The sequence below is a fragment of the Anolis sagrei genome, chromosome 4, assembly GCF_037176765.1.
Source record: "Anolis sagrei isolate rAnoSag1 chromosome 4, rAnoSag1.mat, whole genome shotgun sequence".
Taxonomy (NCBI): domain Eukaryota; kingdom Metazoa; phylum Chordata; class Lepidosauria; order Squamata; family Dactyloidae; genus Anolis; species Anolis sagrei.
Window position 1 is genome coordinate 45,122,812 of NC_090024.1, and position 27,959 is coordinate 45,150,770.

General features: G+C 35.3%; 1 protein-coding gene across 2 annotated transcripts in view; it reads left to right on the forward strand.

Moving 5' to 3' along the window:
• ARFGEF1 (ADP ribosylation factor guanine nucleotide exchange factor 1) overlaps positions 1-27,959 on the forward strand; it is a 67,193-nt gene that overhangs the window by 26,938 nt on the left and 12,296 nt on the right. The window contains exons 3-29 of one of the 2 annotated variants that reach the window (XM_060775435.2): positions 1,220-1,376; positions 2,399-2,545; positions 4,193-4,372; positions 4,678-4,954; positions 5,904-6,017; positions 7,300-7,475; positions 9,501-9,634; positions 10,428-10,662; positions 14,287-14,389; positions 14,520-14,659; positions 14,764-14,872; positions 15,181-15,382; positions 16,307-16,418; positions 17,201-17,406; positions 17,486-17,570; positions 18,490-18,661; positions 19,597-19,748; positions 20,159-20,287; positions 22,459-22,617; positions 22,858-23,008; positions 23,725-23,815; positions 24,035-24,075; positions 24,159-24,328; positions 25,713-25,864; positions 25,951-26,123; positions 26,404-26,564; positions 26,707-26,837. In XM_060775435.2, coding sequence (XP_060631418.2) covers positions 1,220-1,376; positions 2,399-2,545; positions 4,193-4,372; positions 4,678-4,954; positions 5,904-6,017; positions 7,300-7,475; positions 9,501-9,634; positions 10,428-10,662; positions 14,287-14,389; positions 14,520-14,659; positions 14,764-14,872; positions 15,181-15,382; positions 16,307-16,418; positions 17,201-17,406; positions 17,486-17,570; positions 18,490-18,661; positions 19,597-19,748; positions 20,159-20,287; positions 22,459-22,617; positions 22,858-23,008; positions 23,725-23,815; positions 24,035-24,075; positions 24,159-24,328; positions 25,713-25,864; positions 25,951-26,123; positions 26,404-26,564; positions 26,707-26,837 — 4,059 coding nt within the window. The remainder of the gene's footprint in view (positions 1-1,219; positions 1,377-2,398; positions 2,546-4,192; positions 4,373-4,677; positions 4,955-5,903; positions 6,018-7,299; positions 7,476-9,500; positions 9,635-10,427; positions 10,663-14,286; positions 14,390-14,519; positions 14,660-14,763; positions 14,873-15,180; positions 15,383-16,306; positions 16,419-17,200; positions 17,407-17,485; positions 17,571-18,489; positions 18,662-19,596; positions 19,749-20,158; positions 20,288-22,458; positions 22,618-22,857; positions 23,009-23,724; positions 23,816-24,034; positions 24,076-24,158; positions 24,329-25,712; positions 25,865-25,950; positions 26,124-26,403; positions 26,565-26,706; positions 26,838-27,959) is intronic. The other variant, XM_060775436.2, reaches the window with a different exon arrangement.

The following is a 27,959-nucleotide window of genomic DNA, read 5'->3' on the forward strand; positions in this document are numbered from 1 at the left end:
TAGGTATCTGTTCATTTTTCCAAAATTTGGCAAAAATAATTATTGCCGCAGTAGTAAAATACGTAAATAATTTATCTTCATTTTCCTCTACTTTAAGGTCAGGGTCGGTAAATCCTAGTAAATAGTATTCAGGTTTCTTTTTAAAACTTCTCTTCAATATCTTTTGTATTTCTTCATGTATAGTTGCTTCTGGTGTGAGAGAATTGGCCATCTTCAAGGATGTTGCCCAGGAGACACCTGGATGTTTTACCATCCTATGGGAGGCTTCTCTCATGTCCCCACATGGGAAGCTGGAGCTGACAGACGGGAGCTCACCCCACTTCCTGGATTCAAACTGACGACCTTATGGTCAGCAGTTCAGCTAGCACAAGGGAAATCTAGGGAGTTTTGTAGCTCTTTCAAATTAAAATGGACAAAGCTAAAGTGTTGATTTTTCAAATTGAGATTAGTTCCAACATAATCTTACAACTGTCTGTAAAGCTGTTTCTCCCCAATAAATGATTAAGGAGTAAAGAGAAAGTGCTAAGTGCTAAGAAAGTACAGTAGTTAACAAGAAAAAATACAGGCTTGTCTGACAAAAAAGCCTTTTCTAGATCAGGACATGACATTTGATAATCTTCAGACTTTAAATTTTTCAAGAATGTAAAGTATTTAATGTCACAAAGTTCTATGTTTGTCTATATCTCTTACATTATTATCTTTAAAATTGTATTTTTATGAGAATTATGCTATTATTTTGTTTCTTTTCCATTCACCCACTAATATTTTAGTACCTATAGCAACTGCTGCTACAAAGGCAAACTACTTAATTTTATAGTAAACTAATGTTATATTACTTACATAATCATAATATCTATATGTGCCCTTCTAAACACCCTTTTGCTTTCACAAAGAGGTATAGATGCAGTCTTTCAAGCAATGAATTCTAAGTCATATAAATGATTGTTTTCATACCCTTTATAATGTTTTGTATCAAGTTATTACCTCTAGCACTCGATCAAATTAATATTAGTTGTTGGGTTTATTATAAATTTCAGCATATGCCATTCTATATTCATTGATTTTTATTCATTTCTATAATTTATAAAATACTGCTTTTAGTTTTTACTGGCAAGCTAAAGTTTTGCTTGTTAAAACAGAAAACTTGTTATGAAAACATTGTGATTAGCTATAACTTTACATTAACTTCACAGCCCTCTTGGTTTAAATATTTTTTCAGTCCTCCTCCTGGAGAAGCAAAGCCTGGTTCAAGCACTCTCCCACCTGTGAAATCAAAGACCAGTTTTATTGAAGCAGACAAATACTTCTTACCATTTGAACTGGCATGTCAGTCTAAGTGTCCCAGAATCGTTAGTACATCATTAGATTGCTTACAGGTATGTACTGAATGGCATGACATCAATTTCCTGCTTTAGTTAGTAGTTTTTCTTAAATTCTGAAGGCATTGTGTTCCTAGGTTGCACCATGTTAACGATTGTTACAATCAGTGAGATATATTATTTTTGAAAAGGTTTCCTTTTTCAAAAATAGACAACAGAGACAAAAATGGCAGGTTTGGTAAGAATTGCTTTGACTGATACAGTCTGAATTTATACTAACCTGTTTCAGGTGACATGACTAAATAATATTTTGGTCATGAAGAATATGCTGAAGATTACAATGTCCCCTACATATCCCACAGTCATATCACAGTATGTGCACAGATTGGCCCCATCGCTGTCCTCCTTTAGGAAACAAATAAAAAACTTTCCTATGTACCCAGGCAAATAGAGATGTGAATGTTTAAAGATCCAGCACTATGAAATAAGGAATGGAATTTAGACACAGCTTTTAACTTTTTGTATTAACGTTGTGTAATTTATTATTATTGTTTTTATGTGATCTGCTTTATTGTTGAATGCTCTGTTAATGTTTATTTTAAATTGTTTTAGTCTATTATTCTATTTTACGGCATTGAATGTTTGCTTTTTATGTTGTGAACTACCCTGAGTCCTCATGAGGAGATAGGGCAGAATAGAAATAAAGTTTTGCTTGCTTACTTACTTACTTAGAAATGGGCAAGCTATTTTTACCATTACCCATACACTGTTTTCAGACCAGAAGGGGGAAAAAACGATTTTGAACCTGGTTCTGACTTAGATAAAAAAAATGTTTAGTGATAGCCTCAGTTTGTACCAGTTAAAAAGAAAAGTTTATTGTCATGAGCTGGGGAAGAGAGAATTGTCAGTATTTTAATAATTTGTATTTGGCTTTGATTTTTTTTTCATTGCTAATTTATCACAGGGTTTAAAAGCTAAAAATGTCTGCAGTGTGATACTTTACGTAATAATTCATCTGATCTCAAAGTTAAAGATATGTTAACCTTGTATCTATAGTTGTTCTTTTGCTTCTTTCTCAGAAACTTATAGCCTATGGACATTTGACTGGCAGTGCTCCAGACAGTACAGCACCTGGGAAAAAACTGATTGATAGAATTATTGAAACTATATGTGGCTGCTTTCAAGGTCCTCAGACAGATGAAGGGGTCCAACTGCAAATTATAAAGGTAAGCTTTTTTATTAGCTCAGACCTTGAACTAGGTAGAAATTGCTGTTGAATGAATTGTAGATTGGAGCTAGGGCTTTGTAATTCCAATAAAGTGCACAAGTATACATTTAACATTGTGGTTCGTCAGTACCTTAATGGCTTGTAAAAGATTTCTACATTATTGTTTTTGGTTTCACAAAAACATTTCATTTTCACCAGACTGAACAAATATTGGTACTGTTCCATTATCTGGGCAGAGGCCACTAGGAGGTGCTAGAGAGGGGGGGGGGGGTAGTCCATTTTATTGGGGGGGGGAGTTGAAAGAGGAAAGCCATTTCCCCTGTTTTCACTGGTTCTCCGTCCCCCCCCCCACACTTCCCATATCATAAACAAGGGTTATTTCTATGTCAGGGACATGGGTGGGGGGAATAACAGGTAAATGGAGAAATGGGTTTACTCCTTCAACCCACCCTCCACCCCTATATAATGGACTATCCTTCTCTCTCTAGCACCCCCTAGTGACTTCCACCCAGATACTGGAACGGTACCCAAATATTTTCTTGTCCATGCCTTAAAAGTTTGAGTTTTAACTACACGGCATGTGAATTATTGTAGCTGTCATCATTATAAATAATCACTAAGTTGGAAGATGAGGGGATTAATTCCTACAAAACTCTTTCCACTCTCCTTTCTTCATGTTCTTGATGCTTTTGAAGTTGACATTATTATCCTGTGTTGAGTGAGAGGAAGCACATGGGTAGACTGGAAGGGCCTTTGTAAAATTGACAGTGAGTTGGTGAGATTTATTCTGGAAGTCACTTTCAGTTGGAAGTCAACTCAGTGAGAAGAGTGCTTGTCACTTGGAATATTTGATTTCACTTTGTGGCATTTTTAAAAATAGCACCATTGTGCGTGTTAAATATTTTTCTTGAACAATCTGTGTATGTGTTGCCTTCAAGGCACCTGTTGGCTTACACTAACCCCATAAATTTCATAGGGCTTTCTTTAGGCAAGGAATGCTCAGAAATTCTTTTGCCAGTTCCCTCCTTTGACATATAGCCTACAGAGCCTGGTATTCATTGTTTGTCTCTCATCATAGTACTAACTGGAGTTAATGCTGCTTAGCTTCCATGAGCAGATAGGATCTTGGTGCCTTTAGGCACCATTTGCAAGAATATCAAGGTCTTTATTTGAATTCAACATTGTGTAAAAAATCTACAATGTTTTCATTCCTAACTGATCATAAATTTTCCAGTTTGCCTAGAACATGGCAGTGATCAGTTATATAGCTCTTTTCATGTCTTCTCTGGCCTACTCAATTTAAATGAGAACAATAAGCCTACAATTAATGAAATAATTAAATAGAAAAGCACTTCACTACTTCGCTGTATCAGTAGGAAAATATGTGTATGCTTTCTTATATACTGAGACACTGTTTAAGTTGCCACAGGGTAAAACAACTCTATATAATTGGTTCGCATAGTGCTTGTGCCCTTTAAATCCATCTTGTGTAAATATGATTTTGACATGGCAAAAGTTAACAGTTGGAAATGCCACTGGCGTTTAAATAGACCAGAGTATATAGTTAATACACTGACATGGAAAGGGGCTTCTTTAAACAATTTTGAGTCATTAATGAGAAGAACTCCAATGTTTTATTTTTTAGGCTCTACTAACAGCAGTAACATCTCAGCACATAGAGATTCATGAAGGGACTGTGCTCCAAGCTGTAAGAACATGTTACAATATCTACCTTGCAAGCAAAAATCTCATAAATCAAACTACAGCCAAGGCCACTCTTACACAAATGTTGAATGTCATATTTGCACGAATGGAAAACCAAGCCGTAAGTATATCAAGAATGATTTCAGATGCTATTTCAACTTTGAGTATTGTTTTGCAGTGTTTCAGTTGATTTGCCCATCTCTGTCAAAGTTATTTCAGTTCATGTAGTGATGAGTGGAAGACATTGTCAACTAAATCCTCAGAAGAGTTAATATTCATAATTGAACCTGAATACAGGTTGAATATAAAAAACGGAAATTACATTTCTTTTTACCTATCTTTATTAGTATTTTGTACTCTATATTTTTGCTTTCATAAAGGGGCCTTGACACATGGCTTATTCTGACTAAATCAATTTGATCCTAGCTGCAAGAAGCCAAACAAATGGAGAAGGAGAGACATCGGCAGCAGCATCATCTGCAGCAATCACCCCTCAGCCATCATGAGCCTGAATCACCTCAAATGAGACACATTTCAGAGCAGACTGTTGATCCTTTGTCCCAGGAACATGAAGGAGACTTGGACAATCACACAAATGATGTAGACAAGAGCCTCCAAGAAGATACAGAAGCAGAAAATGGGTCTGATATTTCCAGCGCAGAAAATGAACAGACAGAAGCTGACCAGGCAACAGCAGCAGAAAGTAATAAGGAGTGGCTTAGTCAAAATGAGGGGAAAGACAATATGAAACCAAGTGATGAAATGTGGCCATAAGGCTACATGGGGGTACCCCAAATTATGTTTATTGTTCACACCACTGTAAATTCCTCCCAGCATTTGTCTTCTGGTCCCTAGGAGAAAGGGAGAAATGTCTCTTCTGCTTGCCTCTAGATATAGTGCAAGCATGGGCAACTTCGGTCCTCCAGGTGTTTTGGACTTCAACTCCTACAATTCCTGACAGCAGGAATTGTGGGAGTTGAAATCCAAAACACCTGGGAGACCAAAGTTCTCCCATACCAGATATAGCAGGTCACCTTTTAAGCAAGGAGCATTCTTATTGTTGTTGTTTATTTGTATCCCACTTTTTCTCTCCATAAGGAGACTCAAAGCAGCTAACAATAAAAGCATTACAATACAATTTAAAATATGCAAATATTAAAACAGTATTAAACATCATTAGTATTAAAACAATTCAAATTAATTCAGAGCATGTTCTCCCTGCATTTTATATTGAAAAGACATGTTTTTCAAAACCAGAGATGGACTTCTGACCACTTATGGGTTGTTGGTTTTATAAGATTTTGTCTGGCATTTTTGGCAATCTCTGTATTTCCCAGAGGGTGCGAATATTAGAAAATTATCTCTCAGATCTGGCACAGTTGCCTGCCCTATTTTAAGGAACAATTACATTTCTGGATGAAAATTCCTTGCAAATTGTTTGCAGATCTTGATGCCAGGTTTATGGGCTTTCTACTTAGTTACTTTCTTGAAATTTATTTAGGTTTTTTTTTTAAAGAACTTACATTTAATGAATGCAATTCTTTATTATTGAGTAATAAATAAAAGTAGTAAAGAAATATTTGTAGAGTGCAGTCCTGATAAAAAGTGACTAATGTATTTTTTGTGTTTTTTTAAAAAATATTATTTTACAGCTCTGTTTAAAAATGATGCAGGGTCATATGATGGAGAAAGCAATCAATGTGAAGAAACAGCACACGATGTTGTACAAAGTATAGTCCAGGAAATGGTGAACGTAGTAGTAGGAGGTAATATATTTGTCTTAAAATATATTGTTAAATTGCAAGGCTGGATTGTAGGAAGAGGTGATAGAAACGTTGCGGTGATTGGTATGGGAAGTACTGGCAGGCGCCTTCCATGTTTGCTCCAGGTTTCAATCTGAGATTTCAAGAGCTGTCCAAGAAGTTAAATGCTATCTCTTTCATTAAAGATTCAGCCTCTTGAATTGTTAAAGTTTGGACTAAAACCCAAATCAGCTGCACTGGTCCACTGTCAGGAAGCCACTGGCTGCTACTGAATATGTCTATGTGATAAGAGGGTAGATGGAAACAGTACTGACTAGTACTTTTGTTTAAAATATTTTGCAACACTGAACTTCTGTTCTGACATAACATCTTGTCTAATAAACTGCAATTTATTAGAATTAGTGCTTTGCCCATTCTGGGAAACTATGTTTTAAAACCTTTTCATATGCTGTGAATTAGATTTTAATAAAACCATGTCTTATTTGCCTGAGATTTATTACATCTGAATCAGGCCTGAGCTAATAATTTGATCTTGTAGCCATTGTTAATCATTATAAGTCTATAACATACTGAAGAAATATCATCAGGAAAATTTGCAGTTTAATTGTGCTTGTGTTTTAGTGTCTACTGTGTTTTTTTTTAATCTGATACATATGACTGAAGCATGAAATAAACACTGTGGGGGCAGTCAATGTTTAGTTGATGTAAAGGGTTGCTTTAAGTGATATCTGAGCTAATGAGTTGACCTAGTTTGAATTAGCAGAGTTTCACAACTTTTGGTGTCCTTTTTCACTCCTAATTTTTTTTCTTTTCATGTTTAAGCTCTTTCCAGCAGGTTCTCTCCTTAAAAGTTTAATGAATCATTTATAAGCTGTATAGTTTTGACGCTTAAAATATTTGATCAGAAATGTTTGGATACTGGCCCAATTCAATGCTGAATTAATCATATTTTAAAAATTGTCACAAATAATAATAAATTGGTATCAGAAAATATTTTACATTTCTAGGCAGCTTTCTTTAAGCCAGTTTTTGTGGCCAAGAATTCTCAAAGTCCAAACTCTTTGGCATTTACACTATTTTTCCAAATTTCCATCTCTCCCTTTGAACATGTTATTTTCCCAGTTATTTATTTGTTGCAATATGTCAACAAACGGATACTTTTGGTTTAGGTTTTTGACATTGTATATTGAAGCATTGTTCTGCCTATAATAATACATTTCTAATTGGATTACCAGTTGTTTCTGAAAGTTGTAATTAGTTACAATGATCCTTTTCCCCTCTTTAGAAGTAGGAGAAAGAACTGCTGAAAGAGTTATAATTGATGGACCAATGGGAACTTCAGAAGATGGTAGTGACAGTGAAAATATCCAAGCAAATGGAATTCCAGGAACGCCCATCTCTGTTGTTTATACACCATCTCTGCCTGATGACAGATTATCAGTCTCTTCCAATGACACTCAGGTATTAAAGTGTATGCTTACAAAATAAGGTTTTTGACTATACATGTGGAAAACAATGGTTTAAAGTGGCTTGAGCTAAACTGCAGAGTGGCAGAGTTCAGATTGTGCATACTTTGTAAAACAGATTTGAAAGCACATATAAATGAAAGGCAGAAAGCTTTATCTTGGGAGCGTAGGTGCTGTAATTTTGAATTATTTATGTCAATCGATACAATAAAGGACAAGGTCTATTGACTTGTCCTGAACCAGTACTTTGTACAGTACTGCAACATAAAAGAATATAAAAATCATCAACCCTGAATATATGATAGCATAAATGTGATATGTTTCATTTCCATAGTATTTTTTTTAAAAAATTAACCTGTATTAATTGGCACAAATGTTTTATAAGTACCCACTCCTGCCATGTACCTCTGACTCTCCCAGGGCTCTGAGTATGAATATACAGGCAGTAAGAAGGCAAAGTGTACTACTAAATGTAGATTTTCCCACATGTACGCATTGAAAAAAATCTGCTTGCTTTAGATACATTAACAATGTTATCATTTTTTAGGTTTAATGGACTTCCATAGGTAAATTGCAAAGCACTTTGCTCACAATTACATTATACATATGTAGAATCCGTTATAATTTAAAATTACTGTTCTCACATATTTAAGTGTTATGTCTTCCAATGCTGAAATGAAATTTCACCCTCAGTAAATTATCTGAGTGAGAGATGGTTAGAGATTTAGGATCATGTTTCTTGGTTTGGTTATTTGCCAGTACGCAGATATTGCTAGTCCAGTTTGTAAAGAAGAGAATGTACTTTCCCTCCTCTTCATAATGAATACAAAAGAAAAACTATCCTAAAATCCTTGAAGAGGTGAGAGCCACCAGATGGGTACTGAACCCTTCCTGGCTTTTAAAAGCAACTAGATGGGGAATGGCAGAATGGTTGAGGGAAGTAGCAAATGCCTCATTACAACAAGACAACTTTCCTTCCTGCCTAAATGGTGTGGCCACTAGTGGGGGGGGGGGGGTTCTTGCCCAAACTTAAAGGTTTCTTCATGAAACAGATTATCTAGATCCATTCTAGTCTGACTTTAGGCTTGGTTGTAGGACTACTTCGGCCACTTTTACTGATGATATGGGGAATGTGTCCCTGAAGAACCAGATCTTGCAACAATTATTCATGCCTTGATTACATCCTGTTTGGATTACAGTTCAAAACACACTACATAGGGTTGCTTTTGGAAACTCTTTGGAAACTTCAGCAAGTCTAGTAATGACTGGAGGCAGTTACATATAATATAAAGCTCCCTTGTTGAAACATCTTCACGGATAACTAGTTCTTTTCTGGGTAGAAGTTAAGAGTGGTGACTGCTGATAATTAACTTGCAGTCTGAAATTGCATTTTGAAGTTGTTTCAGAATTGAGTAAAGGGAAAGGCTTTTAGCAGGGTGAGGTTGGGGATTACAGTGACCCCAAAGATATTTCAGAGTGCTATAGTTTCTCACAATAACAAAAAAAACCTTTGAATTCTTCCCCAACCCTTACCCACCCCAAAATGCATTCTAGAGCACGTGGGTGATTTTGCTATGTTTGAGGCCTTTTTTTGCAACTGGCCATGACCCATAAGTGAGCCTCATTTTTTTCTGTAACTGAAAGATTAACCTAAAATGGCAAAATAGAACACAACCAGTTTATGTTGCACCCATATCCTTAACCATACTTATGAAATTAAGAGATAAATTATTTTCTAGGAGTGAGGAAACTTGAAAAGGGAAAAATATAGTTTCATAGCAAGCTCTTCATTTGCTAAATGAAATGTTCTGGCAACTAAAACTGCATTTGTTTTGATTACTACTTTGCAGGGATGGGAACAGCTGATTGTATTCTTTAATTAGCTTGTGATTATGGAGCATAATTAATTACTTTAAATATTCAGTGTTGCATGGTTTACTGTGGAATATTTGTATAAATGCTTTTATTCACTATATTCTTCTTAATCCTCACTGAATACTGAAATATTCTAACATCTTAGGAATCTGGAAATTCTTCAGGACCTACCCCTGGTGCTAAATTTTCCCACATTTTACAAAAGGATGCCTTCCTAGTCTTCAGGTCACTGTGCAAACTCTCTATGAAACCTCTGTCAGATGGACCACCTGATCCAAAGTGAGTTAAGATCGCTAATTTGTGAAATATTTAAATAATTCAATTCTAGTAATGCTACATAATTGATAAATATAAAACAAACATGTGGGTGATTTTAGTGTCATGCTTGCAGGTTTGAATAAATCATTCCATGTCGATGAAGTTATTCTTGAAGTTGATTGGTCTCTGTAGAAGATTGGATAGATTGCTTTTGAGGTTTTCCATTTGGATTAACAGAAAATAGTGTATAAATTGTCTGTCTGTTCGTTATAAATGTTTTCCTTACCCCAGATACTATTGGTCAACACATGTTTAGTTTGCGAATCACAGAATATTTATTTTGAAGAAAAACAACCTTTTAGATTTTAAGAACAAGTTACTGTTGTGTGTGAAAGGGAAAGTGTGGCTTAAAGAGTAATTATGGAGTAAGTTGAATTCTAACCTTTGAGGCAGGGGAAAAAGATTCATAGGAGCTCTTATAGAGTGCTCAAGGAGCTTATGGGCTAATGTGTGTGTGTACACACAAACACATATCTATGTCTCAAAACATTAAGATACTGTCCATGGAAGTGAAAATACTACTGTTCCTGACTTCATATGTAAAGCTAGAGAAAGAAAATCCATTGTGAGCTATACAGAAATCTGTCATAAGAATATCAATCCAATCAGTTATGGTTAATTTCTTGGCTGATTGTTATTACAGTTACTATTGTAACCCCTACCCCTATGACTGAATGAAATTCTAATTAGTTTTCCTCAAAAAGAAAAAAAATCAATGACAATTGTTGAAACAACAATGATTTTCTCTTTGCAGGTCTCACGAACTGCGGTCAAAGATCCTTTCATTACAGTTGTTGCTGTCCATTCTGCAGAATGCAGGACCTGTTTTTAGGACAAATGAAATGTTTATCAATGCTATCAAGCAGTACCTTTGTGTTGCATTATCTAAAAATGGGGTATCATCTGTTCCTGAGGTTTTTGAACTTTCTCTCTCTATATTCTTGACCCTTCTTTCAAATTTTAAGACTCATCTGAAAATGCAGATTGAGGTATGATATTTTACATTAATTTAAATGCTGAATTTGATATAACGAGATAAGGCAACATGGAATTTAATTAAAATCCTGAAGTATATACAGGTTGAGTACACTGAATCATCAGAAGGCTATGATGTCATGATCACAGCCACCAAGCTGAAGAATTTTGAAGTATTTTGGATTTGGGGATTCTGGATGAGGGATGCCCAATCTGTATAATGTTCTGCAAAAAAATAGTTTTGGTTTGGTCTCAGGATTGACTGGACCTCTTTGAATTTAAAGACTCATTATTTTCAGTTGAATAATATAAATTATTTCCAAACTGATACTTATGATAACAGTTCACTGCTACATTCAGAAAATGTGGAATTGCTGCAGAAATGCTGATAATCCCCCAAATGAGAAAGTGGATTGATTTCTTGTCTCCAGCTGACATACAGTATGTTGGTATTGAGTTTTGTAGACCCTCAAAATGGGACCTGCATATCTCAAATTGTATGGATGATGCTTACGTTCAAATACCCGAAGGAGTATCATTCTACCTTTATTATGAAAATAAAATTTCCGCACTATATCATCTTTCACAGGAAAGTCTTTGTATGCTTGTTATGTTTAGGTGAAGGAAAGAGTGTTCTCAGTTGAGGCTATCTAGCAGTGGCACACCTTTCTGATGTGTGATTGGTGCCAACTCTGTTATCTTTTTAGAATGCGTTTGTTGAAGTTTATTCTGTCCTATATTCCATTACCTTCTGGAAAGTAATTTATTTGCAGTTTATAAGAAGATACAATGAGGGTATACCTGAGAAGTTGCTTGTTCAAGTGATTTGCCCTATACAGCGATAGAAATTGAGAAAGGCCACAAAAAGTTCTGGTAGAGAAGGAATATGTCGGGTCTGTGCTGTTTGAGGTGGAGTGGGATGGGAGGGATAGGTTAACTAAAATGTCAGATACTTGGAAACATTTTGTTGCCAACCCCAATCTTTCCTTTCAACGTAGCTCTTGTTGCTAATGTAATTCCCCAGTGCCTAAGAGGAAGGATTAGAATGACTTGAAAATCATAATCCCCTCCTTATAGAACAGTGGTTCTCAACCTGTGGGTCCCCAGGTGTTTTGACCTACAACTCCCAGAGATCCCTGCCAGTTTACCAGCTGTTAGGATTTCTGGGAGTTGAAGGTCAAAACATCTGGGGACCCACAGGTTGAGAACCACTGTTATAGATCGTGAATTAAGTCAGTGTTCCAGCTTGTCACAACACCTTTCCACTTTAAATATATGCTAGCATATGGGTTTGCATTTTGTTTGTGGCTCTTTCTTTTCTTCTTGCCTTTCTTTCCCTTATATACTTTCCCTCTTCTTTTTCCTTCCTTCCTTCTCCCCTTGCTTTTCTTTCTACATTTTTCCATCCCTTTCCCCTTCTTTCCTTTCTCTTCCCTTCTTTCTCTTTCCCCATCCCTTTATTTCCTTTCCCACATACCTTTCCTCCTTTCCTTTCTCTTCTTTCCATCGTTTTTCTTTCTTGACCCTTCCTTTTCTCCTCTTGTCTTCATTCTCTCTCCCTCCCTATATCTGTCACCTAGCAATCATAGGTGCTAAGTGACTTCGCTCCTTTACTTTCCAGTCACATAATAGCGGGTCACTTCAACTAGCAACAGCCAATCCATTTACCATAGTTCCTTTTCTTACCCCCTTTTCGGTTTTGCACCAAAAGCGGGACTTAGTTCAAACCCCTAAATTATTTTAGGTTGGACAACGAAGGGTATTTGTATGTGCCATGTTTCGTCCAGAGCCATCAAGGCCTTTATAGTTGAAACCAACCAATCAACCGACTGACATATATATATGTACTGCTAATAATGGCATGCTGGGGGAAGGTCTAAACTTGTGTAAACATGCCTCTTCCAATAAGCTATGGTTCATAAAGTCTGTGATGTTATGAAGCCTGGAAAAAGCATTAGACCTGTGCATTTTTACCTCACTTCCTGACACCTTACATACATCTTTCAGCACACCAAAACCTCCTGTCTTTTGTTGTTGTTTTATTTTCTTCTTACTGTATTTTTTGAATTTGCCTAGCAGAGCCTCCAAATGCAATTTAATTGACTTTGTAAGGTAGTAATTGAAGTAGATCCAATTACCGTTAAAGGCAGACTCTGTGACCTCCGTGGCCTTCTATAATCATGAGATTCTCTATGAGTCATTTCCCTTGAATTAAAATGTTGCTGTACAGTACATGGCTGCCTATTATTCTGATGAATAGAATAGCATATATTTGATTTTCATGGGATCATTGCTTTAAATAAAATAATAAAATGCCAAGAAAATACAATTTTTTTAAAAAATTAAGTGTTTATTTGTAAAGGTATTTACATACTGCCTTTGAGCACCTCCTCCATAAGTGCCCACAAGGTGGTTTATAACAATAACACAAAATACAAGAAAAATAAGGCCGTAGAAACAAACAAAAGTTAGACCAATTAATAGACAAATTAAATCCACTGACAAAATATATATAGTCTTCACTGCACACATAAGAAGAAGAAAAAACACTAGAAGGTATTAACTGTGGTGAACATTATAATTATTGAAAGCAGAGATGGTTACATTGCAAAATATGCTGTTATGGATCTGGGTTAGAATCCCTGCATATTTTCCATTTTAAAAGGGCAAAATTTACCTTGAGAAGAGAAAGAGAATTACAAATTAGAGAGTAAAAGATATGCATGTTCAAATTGTTAGTTTTCATGCATGTTGGATATCTGATAATAACAATAACAACTATTATCACTATGTCCACCTAAAAGTCTGAGCCAAGTTCACATCAACCACACAAAGCTGTTGCTATTATTAATATTATTAGTATTAGTATAATTTTAGGTGATTAGTGTGGACATATTTTTTTTACCTTTTTTCTAAATAGATGTGGCTTAAGCAGTCTCTACTTATGCTTTATGCATGTCAAATGCTGGTTTTTAAGGAATAATTGTGTATGGGAGGGTGCTCGTGAAGTATACGTTTTTGGACATATAATAATAATAAAATAATGTAACAATAATAAAACTTTATTTATATCTTGCCCTATGTCCCCGAAGGGACTCAGAGCATTTTATAACAGATATTGGCAAACTTTCACTGCCATGAGAAGCTGAACAAAAACAAAAATAACCAACCTCTCCCAAAAACAAATCCATATCTACATCAAAAATAATAACACATTTTACTGCAATATTACTAGTAATATTATATGTTATATATAATCTACAATTATCATATTGTATATTATTCTTATAACACAATATATATACTACACCACCAGTACATTATTCTATTAGTATTATATAATATATTGTACCATATCATAAGTTGTGGTATATCCAATATACAATATATTACATTACAACATTATTAATATTAAATACAATATACCAGCACTATTACATTACAATGTTATTATTTCTATTTATTATTATATTGTATGTATTCAGAGGCTCCCAAGTGATGCTGCAGGAGACACAATGGAGCTGTGTCTTCCTGGCTGCCCCCTCTTCTCTCTGTGGCTCCAGAGCAGCAGTTGGTGGTGTGGGGAGGGGCTCCTAAGTGATGTGACTTCTAGTTTTAAAAATATTCATTTTCTCTAGGTATTCTTCAAAGAGATTTTCCTATACATCCTAGAAACTTCCACCAGCTCCTTTGATCATAAATGGATGGTTATACAAACACTGACAAGGATATGCGCAGGTATTACTCCATTGGGCAGGCTTTAAGGTGGTTAAGGATCACATATCTTCCCAGTATGAGAATTTTTGTTGCTGTACTATACATAATTCTGACAAAAGCTCTTCAATGTATTATTTTGGGTTTTTTATTACAGATGCCCAAAGTGTCGTGGACATTTATGTAAACTATGATTGTGATTTAAATGCTGCAAATATATTTGAAAGACTAGTTAATGATCTGTCTAAGATTGCCCAAGGAAGAGGTAGCCAAGAACTTGGCATGACCAATATTCAGGTAAGGGCCAATGACACATCTTGCTGTGTTTCAGTTTATAAAGTAAATTACTATTAAATTGGATATGATCAAAATAATTTAAAAATACTTACAACTTTCTGCAGGAATTAAGTCTTAGAAAGAAAGGACTTGAATGCTTGGTATCTATACTGAAATGTATGGTGGAATGGAGTAAGGATCAATATGTAAATCCCAACTCTCAGACAACCCTAGGTAAGTTTATTCTTTGGTGGAATAGAATAATCTAACAGAATTCGGGGATAATATTTGGAATAATCTAATTGAATTTTGATGAAGTCCTGCTCTTTCCATTGCTTCTGCCCATAAAACATTATTATTCACAGCTGATATTCTTATTTAGATTCAGTTTCAGAAAAATCGTGTTAACTGCTCTTCTTACTATTTAAATTGTATTAATTTGATTTTGGATGGTTGGACAGTTAGCAAAATGATATGGAGGGGAACAAAATATATACCATCTTTGAATATAAAGACATCTTACCTTTGCTTCCATTGTGCAGGACAAGAGAAACCTTCAGAGCAGGACAGTGCTGATACCAAGCATCCTGAAACGATTAACAGATATGGAAGCTTAAATTCTTTAGATTCCACAGCTTCATCAGGAATTGGCAGCTACAGCACACAGATGTCTGGTACTGACAATCCAGAGCAGTTTGAAGTCCTAAAACAACAAAAAGAAATAATAGAACAAGGCATAGATTTGTAAGTTTATATTTTGCACTGATAGGATGAATACTCTTAATACAGAAGGCTCCCCTTTTTTATTTATTCGACTCTATCACTTAATTTTTAATACACCACAGTACCTAGTGCTGAAGTACAGTTTTAAAATTCATAGGATTACATATCTGTCATACTTTGAGAATTACAGTCTTTCAAGTCAAGTACAAAAAAGTATCATCTGGATTTCCTATGAGCAGAACCCATCTTATGGGAGCCTCTTCTAGAGAAGCCCAGGAAAGCACTTTTCCTTTTTTTCCCCAGCAGTTTATTCCATCTTTCTAAAAGTTGAGGACTCTCATAGTTTTGCCTGCTGTTCTTTATGCTGGAAATAGAGTAGCATGGGATTGATTTTAGTTGGCACATATCCAAAACAAAAAACCAATGTGCATGTACTTATACTATATTTTATCATAGACATAGGTGAAGTAGAAGCTGCTGTCAAAGTTGCTTCTACAAAGAATACATATTTAAGAAGTAGCAGTATAATAATATTAAAGATGAGTTTGTAAGGTTCACTTTTGTGACTTTATTATATATTGTGTATAATGTGTATTAAGTAGAAGGAGTGTAGTGAAACAGCATGGCGTCCCACCATAGAAAAATTAAGTTTGACACTGAAATGAAAGGCCCTATAATATACACTTGCTATAAATATTTCCCTAACATTATTCCATCTGTTTCAAATGAAAGAAAATTTAAACTTTCGTTACCAGAAGTCTGCTACTTAAATATGGATTTATTGTTTTTCAGTTCATGGGTTGGATCCAGGAGACGCCCCTCTGTATTTTGTATTTTGATTTTTAAATCTTGATTCCAATGCTAATTTTCTCTGCATTGTAATATGTCTCTCTCTCCCATATGTCTGGTGTTCAAGACTTAATTAGCATAAAATTTAATACACAGGTTTAATAAGAAGCCAAAGAGGGGAATTCAGTATCTACAAGAGCAAGGAATGCTTGGTACGACTCCTGAAGATATTGCCCAGTTCTTACACCAAGAAGAAAGATTAGACTCTGTAAGAGCACCTTAATATTTGCTTGATAAATATCATTGGTGTTGTTGAAGCTAGACTGAATAGAAAGCTGATAGGAACAAAATCAATTATTTGAAATGCGGTGCTGGAAAATAATTCTATGAATACAGTGGACTGCTAAAAAGACAAATAAATGGGTCCTTGAGCAAATAACTCCCTGACCATTCCCTAATAGCTAAGATAGCTAAATGTAGGCAGTAATTCTTTGGTCATATCGTGACAGTGGTTCTCAACCTGTGGGTCCCCAGGTATTTTGTCCTACAACTCCCAGAAATCCCAGCTAGTTTACCAGCTGTTAGGATTTCTGGGAGTTGAAGGCCTAACCATCTGGGAACCCACAGGTTGAGAACCACTGTATCATAGAAGATATGACTTGTTAGAAAAGATAATGCTTGATAAGATAGAAGGCAGTAGGAAAAGAGGTTGACCACATTACAGGTGGATAGATGCAATGCCAGTTAGGAGGCATAATCTAACCTATGTGCAAAAATTCATGGAATATACAGGAACAGAGTGATAGAGGCAGTTTAGCAACAGTATCTTCTCATGAAATCAGAGATGGGTCCCTTGCCCTGCAAAGTATTTCATTGTATCTAAGAAGCTTTTTATACTGTTGTATTAGTCAGAACTAGCTTCATATTTCCGTTGTGCACTTTTAATTTTAAATAGCTGACATGAAAATGTAATGTTTATCACTTCTCTGTTTACTAGTTTGTAAGGATTTAATCGATGCTGAATTTGCTTACTTTTCCTCCCCAATTTAGACACAAGTTGGAGAGTTCTTGGGAGACAATGATAAATTTAATAAAGAAGTTATGTATGCCTATGTGGACCAACATGACTTCTCAGCAAAAGATTTTGTTTCAGCTCTGCGCATGTTTTTGGAAGGCTTCCGCCTCCCAGGAGAAGCCCAGAAAATTGATAGATTAATGGAGAAGTTTGCTGCAAGATACTTAGAGTGCAATCAAGGGTGAGCAGCATTCTCCTGATTCTGCCTGTTTGTGAGCCTAGGTGGCAGGGGAATTTATGGTGTATTTTGTTTGTTTCAGGCAAACTCTTTTTGCTAGTGCAGACACAGCATATGTCTTGGCTTATTCAATTATCATGTTGACAACAGATCTCCATAGCCCACAGGTATGTTATTCACATTCTCTTGATTCAAGCAGTTATAACTTTAAAAATTTAGACCTTAATGCATTTAAGACCACATGTCATTGGTTAAAGAAACTCACATTGAAAGGTTTCTAGACTATTTTCTGATTATATGTTCATAGCAGTGTTTGCAGATGTAAAATGGAAGATAGGCAACAAGACCCAGGCTGTTGGTGTATCAAAGTAAACAGATAACAGTAGTCTTAGGGATGTAAACAATTTGTGCCTTACATATGATGGTGCAGTAGCTGCATTAGGTGTCCTTTTGAGGGATGAAAAGAAGGATACAGACAATGATTGTAGAAATAAATAAATTATGTCAGCAGAAGGGTTGTATTTCATCTTACTGTGCAAGGTTCACAACAAGATTGTATTACAGCCTGAGACAGCTAGCCAGCATAATAGATTGTGCCTGCTGTTAGGTATCACTAGCACTATATATCTTAGTTTAGATGATGATGATGATGATGACGATTATTATTATTATTATTATTATTATTATTATTTAAACATTACCCACTTCTTGCAGCCTACATCCAAATTAGCTAGGGGATTATATTGATTAGTTCATATCCAACCTTTCCCCCAAGATGGGAGTCAAAGCAGGAAGTTATTTAGTACAAAGACTGGAGGGATGTAGTGTTAGCAGTATCAGTTTAATTTTCATTGCCAACTTCATGATAATATGACACCAACAATGAAGTTAAGGTGTGATGGCCGTAGCTGATGGAAGAAGTATCCCTAGATGTGGGAACAAGTTAACATCCTTCTTTGATCCAAATTTTCCCACTTCTACTAGTTAACTGATTTTTCAATTTATTGATAATGGCATTCATTTCCTTCAGTGCAATGCCACCAATTCTTCAGTGGGTAATACTAAAATATTTTTCTTAATGTCTAGGTAAAGAATAAAATGACAAAAGAACAATATATTAAAATGAATAGAGGTATCAACGATAGTAAGGATCTCCCTGAAGAATATCTTTCCGCCATCTATAATGAAATAGCCGGGAAGAAGATATCAATGAAGGAAACAAAAGAGTTAACAATACCCACAAAAACAAGTAAACAAAGTAAGTGTCCACACCATACTGAGCCACTAGGTTGACTAATGGTTGTCTCTTTCTTGTTGATACTGAACTGCCTCATAAAACTACTTTAACATTCCTGTTAGAATTAAGTTTCCAAATATCAATAAAATGCCAGTGCTTTATTACATGTATACTGATAGTTACACTTCTGTATTTTCTGTCTTTGTAAGTTTCTGTCGGTAAAGAAGAGGTAAGAACAAATATAGCATCAAATGATTGTTTAAGGATGAAGCTAAAAATAAGCAGCTTTCAGCCATTTATATATGGGCACATGTATTCCATACAATTAGAAGTATTAAAATTATATCCCCATTGAAGCCAGAATAAATGGTGCATTTGTTTTTGGATTGTAAGCATGATGTTGATGGAACTAAACTTTTTTTTTCTTTAAATGGCTTTTCTTCTCTTGGAAGGGATACTGTTTGTGAACCTGTGACAGTTCATATAGTAATCATTTCCTGTTGAGAGTTCAATTGTGAATGTCGCAGTAGAGTAAACTGGTAGGTAGTTTCAAGAGAAATGCAGTTCTCTTGGGGCAGCTCTAAAACTAGGACATGGAGTAATAGATTCAAATTGCAGAAAAAGAATCCACCTAAACATCAGGAAAAATGTGTGATGGAAAGATCTGTTCAGATATGTGGCATATACTACTACAGAGATTAGTGGATTCTCCTTCCCTGGAGGTTTTTAAACAGGTTCATGGCCATGTGTAGGAGTGCTTTGATTCTGTCTTCCTTCATGATCCTTGGATATATGTTGAATGAGATTAGACTGTAGCAACTACAGACAAGTTATAATATAAAGAGTTTCAAAATATTGTCCATATTTACTATACAGTACGAAATCAATTAAATGATTTCTTTTCTCTGCAGTATGAATGGTAGAATTTTTTTAATTAAAAACCTCTTCGTTTTCAGGTGTAGCTAGTGAAAAGCAAAGACGACTACTTTATAATTTAGAAATGGAGCAGATGGCTAAAACAGCTAAAGCTTTGATGGAAGCAGTGAGCCATGTTCAAGCTCCTTTTACAAGTGCAACACACTTGGAACATGTAAGACCTATGTTCAAGGTATGCCTGATTTAATATCCTTTTTATTCTTGTTCTTACTACATGTTCCATTTATGTAGTGTTTTTTTATATATGTTACAAGTATTTTCTGAAAATAAATTTATTACTTTTAAAAATTGATGGCATTACAGCTTTTATTTTTACTATTTGCTCATTTACAGCAACATTTGTAGGTCACCTTGAATTTCTTAGAAGTTTGGTGAAGTGTCATCAAATAAATAAATAAATGTACTTGCTTTGTCTATACCTTGCCTTGTGACTGAGTTCACAGTTATCTGTACTGAATATTGAAGTGTGTTGTAGAATATATATAAACTTTGTATTTACTTGGTTTTATGATTCAGTTCACATCTACCTGTATGAATATTCATTAAACGTGTTCTCCTGTTTGCATGAATTTTGTATTCCAGTTAGCATGGACACCATTCTTGGCTGCATTCAGTGTGGGTTTACAAGATTGCGATGACACAGAAGTTGCCTCTCTATGCCTGGAAGGCATACGATGTGCAATTAGGATAGCATGTATTTTTAACATCCAGGTAATACTGAATTCCAAAATTGAATTGTTGATTGTTCCTCACACATTAAAGTGATTTTGGTTTTTCTAGGATCTAAAATTGGGATCAACTCAAGTTTTCCTATTACATGGGGAGAAAGAAAAGCTTCCTTAGTAAAACGTTTATGTGTTTTATGACATTGGCCATAAAGAACTTTAAAGATAATAGACTGAGGGGGCAAACAGTCCTGATTAAGCTCAAACATTGATTGTATCGTGTTAATTGATCTCATAAAAATGTCACAGTGTTCGATCTCAGCATAGTTTTGAAGTATTCTTTTGATTTCCATAGGAACATACCAGATTCTGTAAAGTGTGTTAGGCTAGCTGTTTATGTCATTGAGAACATATATCAGACATTCACATGATATACATGTATAATTATGCATCAAGATGTTTCAGCAAATATTAATTAATTTGTTAGTCCTTCAAAGGAATTGAAGGCTCTCTTTAAAAAACACCAATGTTTTGCACATTGGTAATTATGTTAAGTGTTTACTAGTTGTTAAAGGTAGGAAGACATACCTACTCTTCTTGACATTTTAGAAGAATCAATTGATAGTTCACTATTTTGGGGGATTTCAGTGGCCAAGCCGCCCTCTTCACAAAGAATCTAGAAGTATTAACAAGCTCTTCACTCTCTAATTCCCAAACATGTGAAGTTGGATATATTTAGTCTCTAATGTTTGATGACTATCTTATTTATTGGGCCCCCTAATGACGCAGCAGGTTAAACCACTGCGCTGCTGAACTTGCTGACTGCAAAGTTAGCAGTTCGAAGCCAGGGACAGGAGTGAGTTCCCACTGTTAGGTCCAGCTTCTGACAACCTAGCAGTTTTAAAACATGCAAGTGTGAGTAGATCAATAGGTACTGCTTCTGCAGGATGGTAATGGTGCTCCATGCAGTCATGCTGGCCACATGACCTTGGAGGTGTCTACGAACAACACCGGCTCTTCGGCTTAAAAATGGAGATGAGCACCACCCGCCAGAGTCGGATCTGACTACACTTAATGTCGGGGAAAACCTTTGCCTTTACGATTTTACTTATTGCTCCAGAGTTCAGTCCTGATATTATTAAATAGGTTAAACAGTTGATTTTTTATTACTCTTGATCCAAATGAATCCTACATTATGTAAATATTTGCGTTATACGTGAAGATGGGAAAGACCTGGTTAGTGGAAAATAAGATTAAACTCAGTTCAGGCATTTGAACATGGTTAAAGCTGTCAGCAGGAGGGGAGACAGTTGTTTATGCAGCCAGAGCTGCTGGGAGTGGTGCAGTCCTGCAATAACAACAAAATAGGAATGAAGACAACTGCCCCCACTTTAGAAGACCAAATAATTCATTTAACAGATACTTTGTGTGTGTGTGTGTGTGTGTCAGGGGCTTCTGGTGTGAGAGAACTGGCCATCTGCAAAGACGTTTGCCAGAGGACACCCAGATGTTTTGATGTTTTACCATCCTTGTGGGAGGCTTCTCAGAGGATTGAATATGGGGAGAATGTGGGTGAGCTCCTTCTGTCAGCTCCAGCTCCCCATGCGGAGACATGAGAGAAGCCTCTCACAAGGATGGTAAAACATCAAAACATCCGGGCGTCCCCTGGGCAACGTCCTTGCTGACAGCCAATTCTCTCACACAAGAAGTGACTTGCAGTTTCTCAAGTTGCACCTGACATGGAAAAAAAGGGGGAGCTTGATCTGACTGAGGGAGCTCATCCACATTCTCCCCAGATTCGAACCTCTGACCTGTTGGTCTTTAGTCCTGCTGGCACAAGGGTTTAACCCATTGCGCCACCAGGAGCCCTGAAATAAACAGATGAGAAAATGCCAGTTGAAACTGAATCTTGCAAGCATCAGAGACTTACACGATATAGATGGAACGTAACAAGAGGCGGTGTTTAGTTGTATCCAAAGCATCAAGAAAAATGGAATAGAAAGGGGTATTTAAAATTATGATGCAATTCCATGCAGTCGAGGAAGTGCGTAAAACCCTTCCCTTATCTTCTATACTTTGTTTCAGTACTAATGGTTTGCCTCTCTATCATTGCAGTACCATAAAACATGTTTTTTAAAAAGTCCTATCACCTATTATCATCAAATGAATACAATGAGCATTGATGAATTGAAATAACTTCCTACTTTCTTTCTGCAGCTTGAAAGGGACGCTTACGTCCAAGCACTAGCAAGATTTACTTTATTGACAGTGAGTTCTGGTATTACTGAAATGAAGCAGAAAAATATCGATACAATAAAAACCCTCATTACAGTGGCTCATACGGATGGAAATTACTTGGGAAATTCTTGGCATGAGGTAGATTACTTTTTCAAATTACTATACAGCAATTGAATATGCATTATATACTGGCCTTTTCTTTCATCTAACAATATACATTTGCATTATTCACAGATTTCTTTCATATAATGAACCTGGTAAAGAGATGCAATAAAACTAAATTATTACTGTTAAACTATAATGGAATTGTATCTTAAAATTTATACTCCAGTGTATTAGTTAATTTATTTAATAACATTCTTTTTTTTTCAATTCAAGATTTTGAAATGCATCAGTCAGCTTGAACTGGCCCAGTTAATAGGAACTGGAGTAAAGCCACGTTACATCTCTGGTACAGTGAGAGGCCGAGAAGGCTCTTTTTCAGGAACAAAGGACCAGGCTCCCGATGAATTTGCAAGTCTAGGACTGGGTATGTATTGTAAAATGTTGTGTGGCAGAATTCTTGTGGGACAAAAATAATAAGCTTATTTTGTTCTTGCCTTAGATTTATCAACAACCCATAGAAAGAAAAGCAAAAAGTACATTCTTGTGTCTGTATACAGGGTGCTATGCTTTTAATAATGACTATAATCTGAAGGTCTTTGAGTTTGATTATGTTAGTTTCTGCATCTTACTTTGAAATAAATGTGGAGTTTTAGGGTGCCAATCTTTTTTGAAATAAACATGGGAGGACTAGTTCCTATGCCATTTTTCCCATACATCCCCAAATCATCCTGTAATGATTTATTTCAATACACTGACAATCGTGGCAGTTGAACACTAATAAATCGTTAGGTAAGATACAAAAATTGTTACACAATGAATACTAGATATTGAAGCTCAGAAATACATTGCTACCCTCAGTAAAGCCAGCTCATTGAAATGGTTAAGTCATTTTAAACATACTTTTCACACAGCCCAATATGTTGCATGGGTCTTTTACTCTTTATACAAAGTAGATGCTTCTATCTGGTGGAAGATGGAATAAGAACCTTACTCCCAAGTTCAAAAATTAAAACCATTTTTGCAGTTGTCTTTTTTGGTCGTAATATTAATAAACTGTATTACTTCGGTTTTTACATTTTTTTTTCTTTTCCTTCCCCCTCTTGTTCTTCGATACTAATTTTAAAATGATGCACCTGCCAGTTGGAGGAAATATGGACTGGAAACAGATTGCAAGCATTCAAGAATCTATTGGAGAAACCAGCTCACAAAGTGTAGTTGTGGCTGTGGACAGGTAAAAGCATTATGTGTAGATGTTTTAAGACTTCACATAACTATAGTAAAGGCTCTGTTACAGTGGGGAACTTTTATTGGTGTTGTCTAACTATTTAAAAACTCTTATAAAGTTTGAGGAAGAAGACAGAGGGGTATAACTTGCATGTGCTTATCTATATATTGTATAGTATGGTAATGACACATTCTTACAGTTTGTTTAAATTATGCTCTTTGGCAGAATATTTACAGGATCTACAAGACTAGATGGAAATGCTATTGGTAAGTTTTGGTCACAGTTTATCTTATGAATTTTTCCACATTTGGGAGGAAAAATATTTAGTGGTTTTATTTGGATTTTGCAGTGGATTTTGTCCGATGGCTTTGTGCTGTGTCTATGGATGAACTATTGTCAGCAACTCATCCACGAATGTTTAGCTTGCAGAAGATAGTAGAGATTTCTTACTATAACATGGGACGGATAAGGCTGCAGTGGTCTAGAATATGGGAAGTTATTGGTGATCATTTCAATAAGGTACGTCAAGATATCACTGTATATAACTTTTACATCAGCAGTTCTTCAGTCGAAATTGGAAATTCAAATGTAAAAACTCCTTATTCCTATTATTTGGATAACAGTAACAGAAAATAAGTAAAAAAATATTTAACTAATACACATACACAAGATCTTTGCAACCTGTAGTTCTCTGTGGTGCATTATTCATCAGTGATGCATGGTACATGAACTGTACCAAGCTGATTTTGCTTTTTTCCCATTTGAATGTTAAAGGTTTCACAGTTACATCCCCATTTATTTCTGTAAAAGCATAAACATTTCAGAGAAGTTCTATGAAGGGATTACTGAGGATTGAACACTGAGAAATATTTTTTATAAAATAATGATATTGCTAAATGTTGCCACTATGTTTGGAACATTTTGTTACTTTTATATTAATTGCCTACTGTATTTATTTATTATTTATTTAATTACTATATTTATATATAGCTTCTCTCACCCCTGGGGGGGGGGGGGGGACTCAAAGCAGTTCATATCAAATAAATGGCAAAGATTCAATGACTCACATACAATAAAACAGTATATCGCACATCAAAAACAATAACATATAAACCATTAAAAACTAGAAACCATCAACATAATCATAAAACATTTTGACATATATTAGGCAATAAATCCCATAGAGATCTAAAATCACATCTATCTGCCACTCCAGTCTCGGCATTTTTAACCTTTCTAAATTTGCCACCTTTTTAGAAACGATATTTTAGAGCAATAATGTCACAAAAAGGAGAAATGTTATAATGCATAATGCAAAAACTATGCAGCTAAATAACTAGCTACTACAATGAAGTACAAAACTAAATTAGAAACGAACACACTAACCAAACACACCTACCTAGACACAAAGATATACAAACTTAATCACCAATAAACAACAGACAGACATGGGTCTAATTCTACAAACCTCACACTATCAATTTGTTGGTTTTTATACCTTATTATTATACTTCATTTAGACAATCCTATATAAGCACACTTCTGCTTTTGGTACCACTATTCTAATTTATAAATCTTATATTTGACATATGCCCCTATTGTTGTCATGAAAGAGTGATGTTAAAATTCCAATGTTTCTTGAAAGTGACGAGCATCGGTTTCTTAATATCTGCTAGTTTGCAGATCTTCATCAGTCAGTTAACTTTAATTGAGATAATTTCTTCCTTCCATCTCTGAGGATAATAGGATCCTTGCTTTAATTATCATATATTTCAGTAATCTTTCAAATTTTCTTTCTAGATGACCATTTCAGCATGCTATTTGTGAAATAGTTGTTTGCAAACGTAGATAAATTATCCATTTTAAAAGAATTGACACGATTTTTCTAACTTGGCCCTTCTAGGTTGGCTGTAATCCCAATGAAGATGTAGCAATATTCGCAGTAGACTCCTTAAGGCAGTTGTCAATGAAGTTCTTAGAAAAAGGGGAGCTTGCTAATTTTCGATTCCAAAAGGACTTCTTAAGACCATTTGAACATATCATGAAAAGAAACAGGTATGGGGTAAAAAAAAATTGAAAATGAAATCTTTCTCACCTTAATAGATTAAATTAAATATGTATTTTCTTTATAAAATTTGAAGATCTCCAACTATTCGGGACATGGTGGTCCGTTGTATAGCCCAAATGGTAAATTCGCAAGCAGCAAACATCCGCTCGGGGTGGAAGAATATTTTCTCAGTGTTTCATTTGGCTGCATCTGATCAGGATGAAAGTATAGTAGAACTTGCATTTCAAACTACAGGCCACATTGTCAGTGAGTATTGATGGATAATTTATCACCACTAGTTTTGTTTTTTCCTGTTTTATATTCAGAATTTATTTGTATAACAGAACTTGCAACGTTTTCATGTTTATATGCCTAAACCCTTTTACTCTAATAGCTATTTTATGTGCTGATTTTTATTTATACTTTTAATTTAGAGTTTCTCTGCATTATTAATAAATTGTACCTTAAAATGTATTTTATAATGATTTAATAAACTGTCTGTTGGGTTTAAGGGCAAATCTCTTAACTATGCTTACTGTTTTCACAGCGATTGTATTTGAGAAACACTTCCCGGCAACGATAGATTCTTTCCAGGATGCAGTAAAATGCTTGTCTGAATTTGCTTGTAATGCAGCTTTTCCAGATACAAGTATGGAAGCCATTCGGCTCATCCGACATTGTGCAAAATACGTATCAGAAAGGCCTCAGGTATAGTTTATAAGTATTTGTCACTTAACATTTGAGGGCAACTTTAGGGGAGTCATTTGTGATCCTTAGACAGAAGACCTGCTTGGCCTGATACTTAGCTTTCTCTGGTAAAGATAACTATACTTGTGTTTGCTTCTATTAGGCTTTCAAAGAATACACCAGTGACGATATGAATGTTGCTCCAGAAGATAGAGTATGGGTGAGAGGATGGTTTCCCATTCTGTTTGAGCTGTCCTGTATCATCAATAGATGCAAATTAGATGTAAGAACCAGGTAACAAGCCATATTTGTAATACAAATTTTAAAACATTTTGTTTCTAAGTCTTCAAGGATGACTGGTTGGGAGACAGTGTTAAGTGTACATGTTGGATACAGTCCAGCCAGTTTTAACTTTTGACTATTTTCCATTAAGAGAGTAGAATATCAGTACAAAAGTGAAGTGTTTTATTTTTCTTTGATTTCAATTATAGATGTATCATTCCCTAGATTACACCAATAGCATCTTAATACTGCAATTTTGGGTTGGAATATATTACTGGAATACTGTAGTGTTATTTTTCCTATTAGTTTCAAATCTTTAAAAAAAATTAGTCTAACTTGGTACACAATGTACACAAGCTTTCATGCACACAAGTATTAAAAGTATTGTGTATAAAATTACTTTCAGGCAATGTGTATAGGGTGTATATGACACATACATATGTTTAGACTTGGGCCTCATCTCTGATATCTCATTATGTGTATGTAAACATTACAAAATATTTTTAAAAATCCAAAATCCAGAACTTTTCTGGTCCCAAACATTTTACATTAGAGATTTCCTATCTGTATATACTGGAAATATAAGAGGCAGTAGGGGTGAAAAGGAAGACCCCATTACAGTGGATTAATTAAGATGTATGTGTATGTATCTGTGTGTGTGTGTGTATGAGTGAGTGTTTGTGTGTATGTATGTGTATGTGTGTATATGTATATATGTGTGTGTGGCTGGAGTTACACTTAAAATGTACCTGTTTTGACTTACAAACAAATTCAACTTAAGAGCAAACCTACAGAACCTATCTTGTTCGTAACTTGGGGATTGCCTGTATTACTCTTCATGCTGTGTATTGCTGGAAGATCATTGCTTACAGCAAGGAACAAGATTTAACAGTGTTTTCAGGGGTTTTTTAATACTTGGCAAAACTTTTTGAAATTACAATAATTCATAAGAATGTTGTTATCAGTTTTGCTCTCATTTTTAATAAGAGCACCCAAGGTATTCCCATTGTTCATTTTATTTTCTTCATGATGGGAACTGAAGATGACATATGTAAAGTCTGCAGTAGAAGGTCTGGCCCAAGAGTAGACCTAGTAGGTTACTTCATCATATGTCTATCCTGTTCAGTGCAAAAT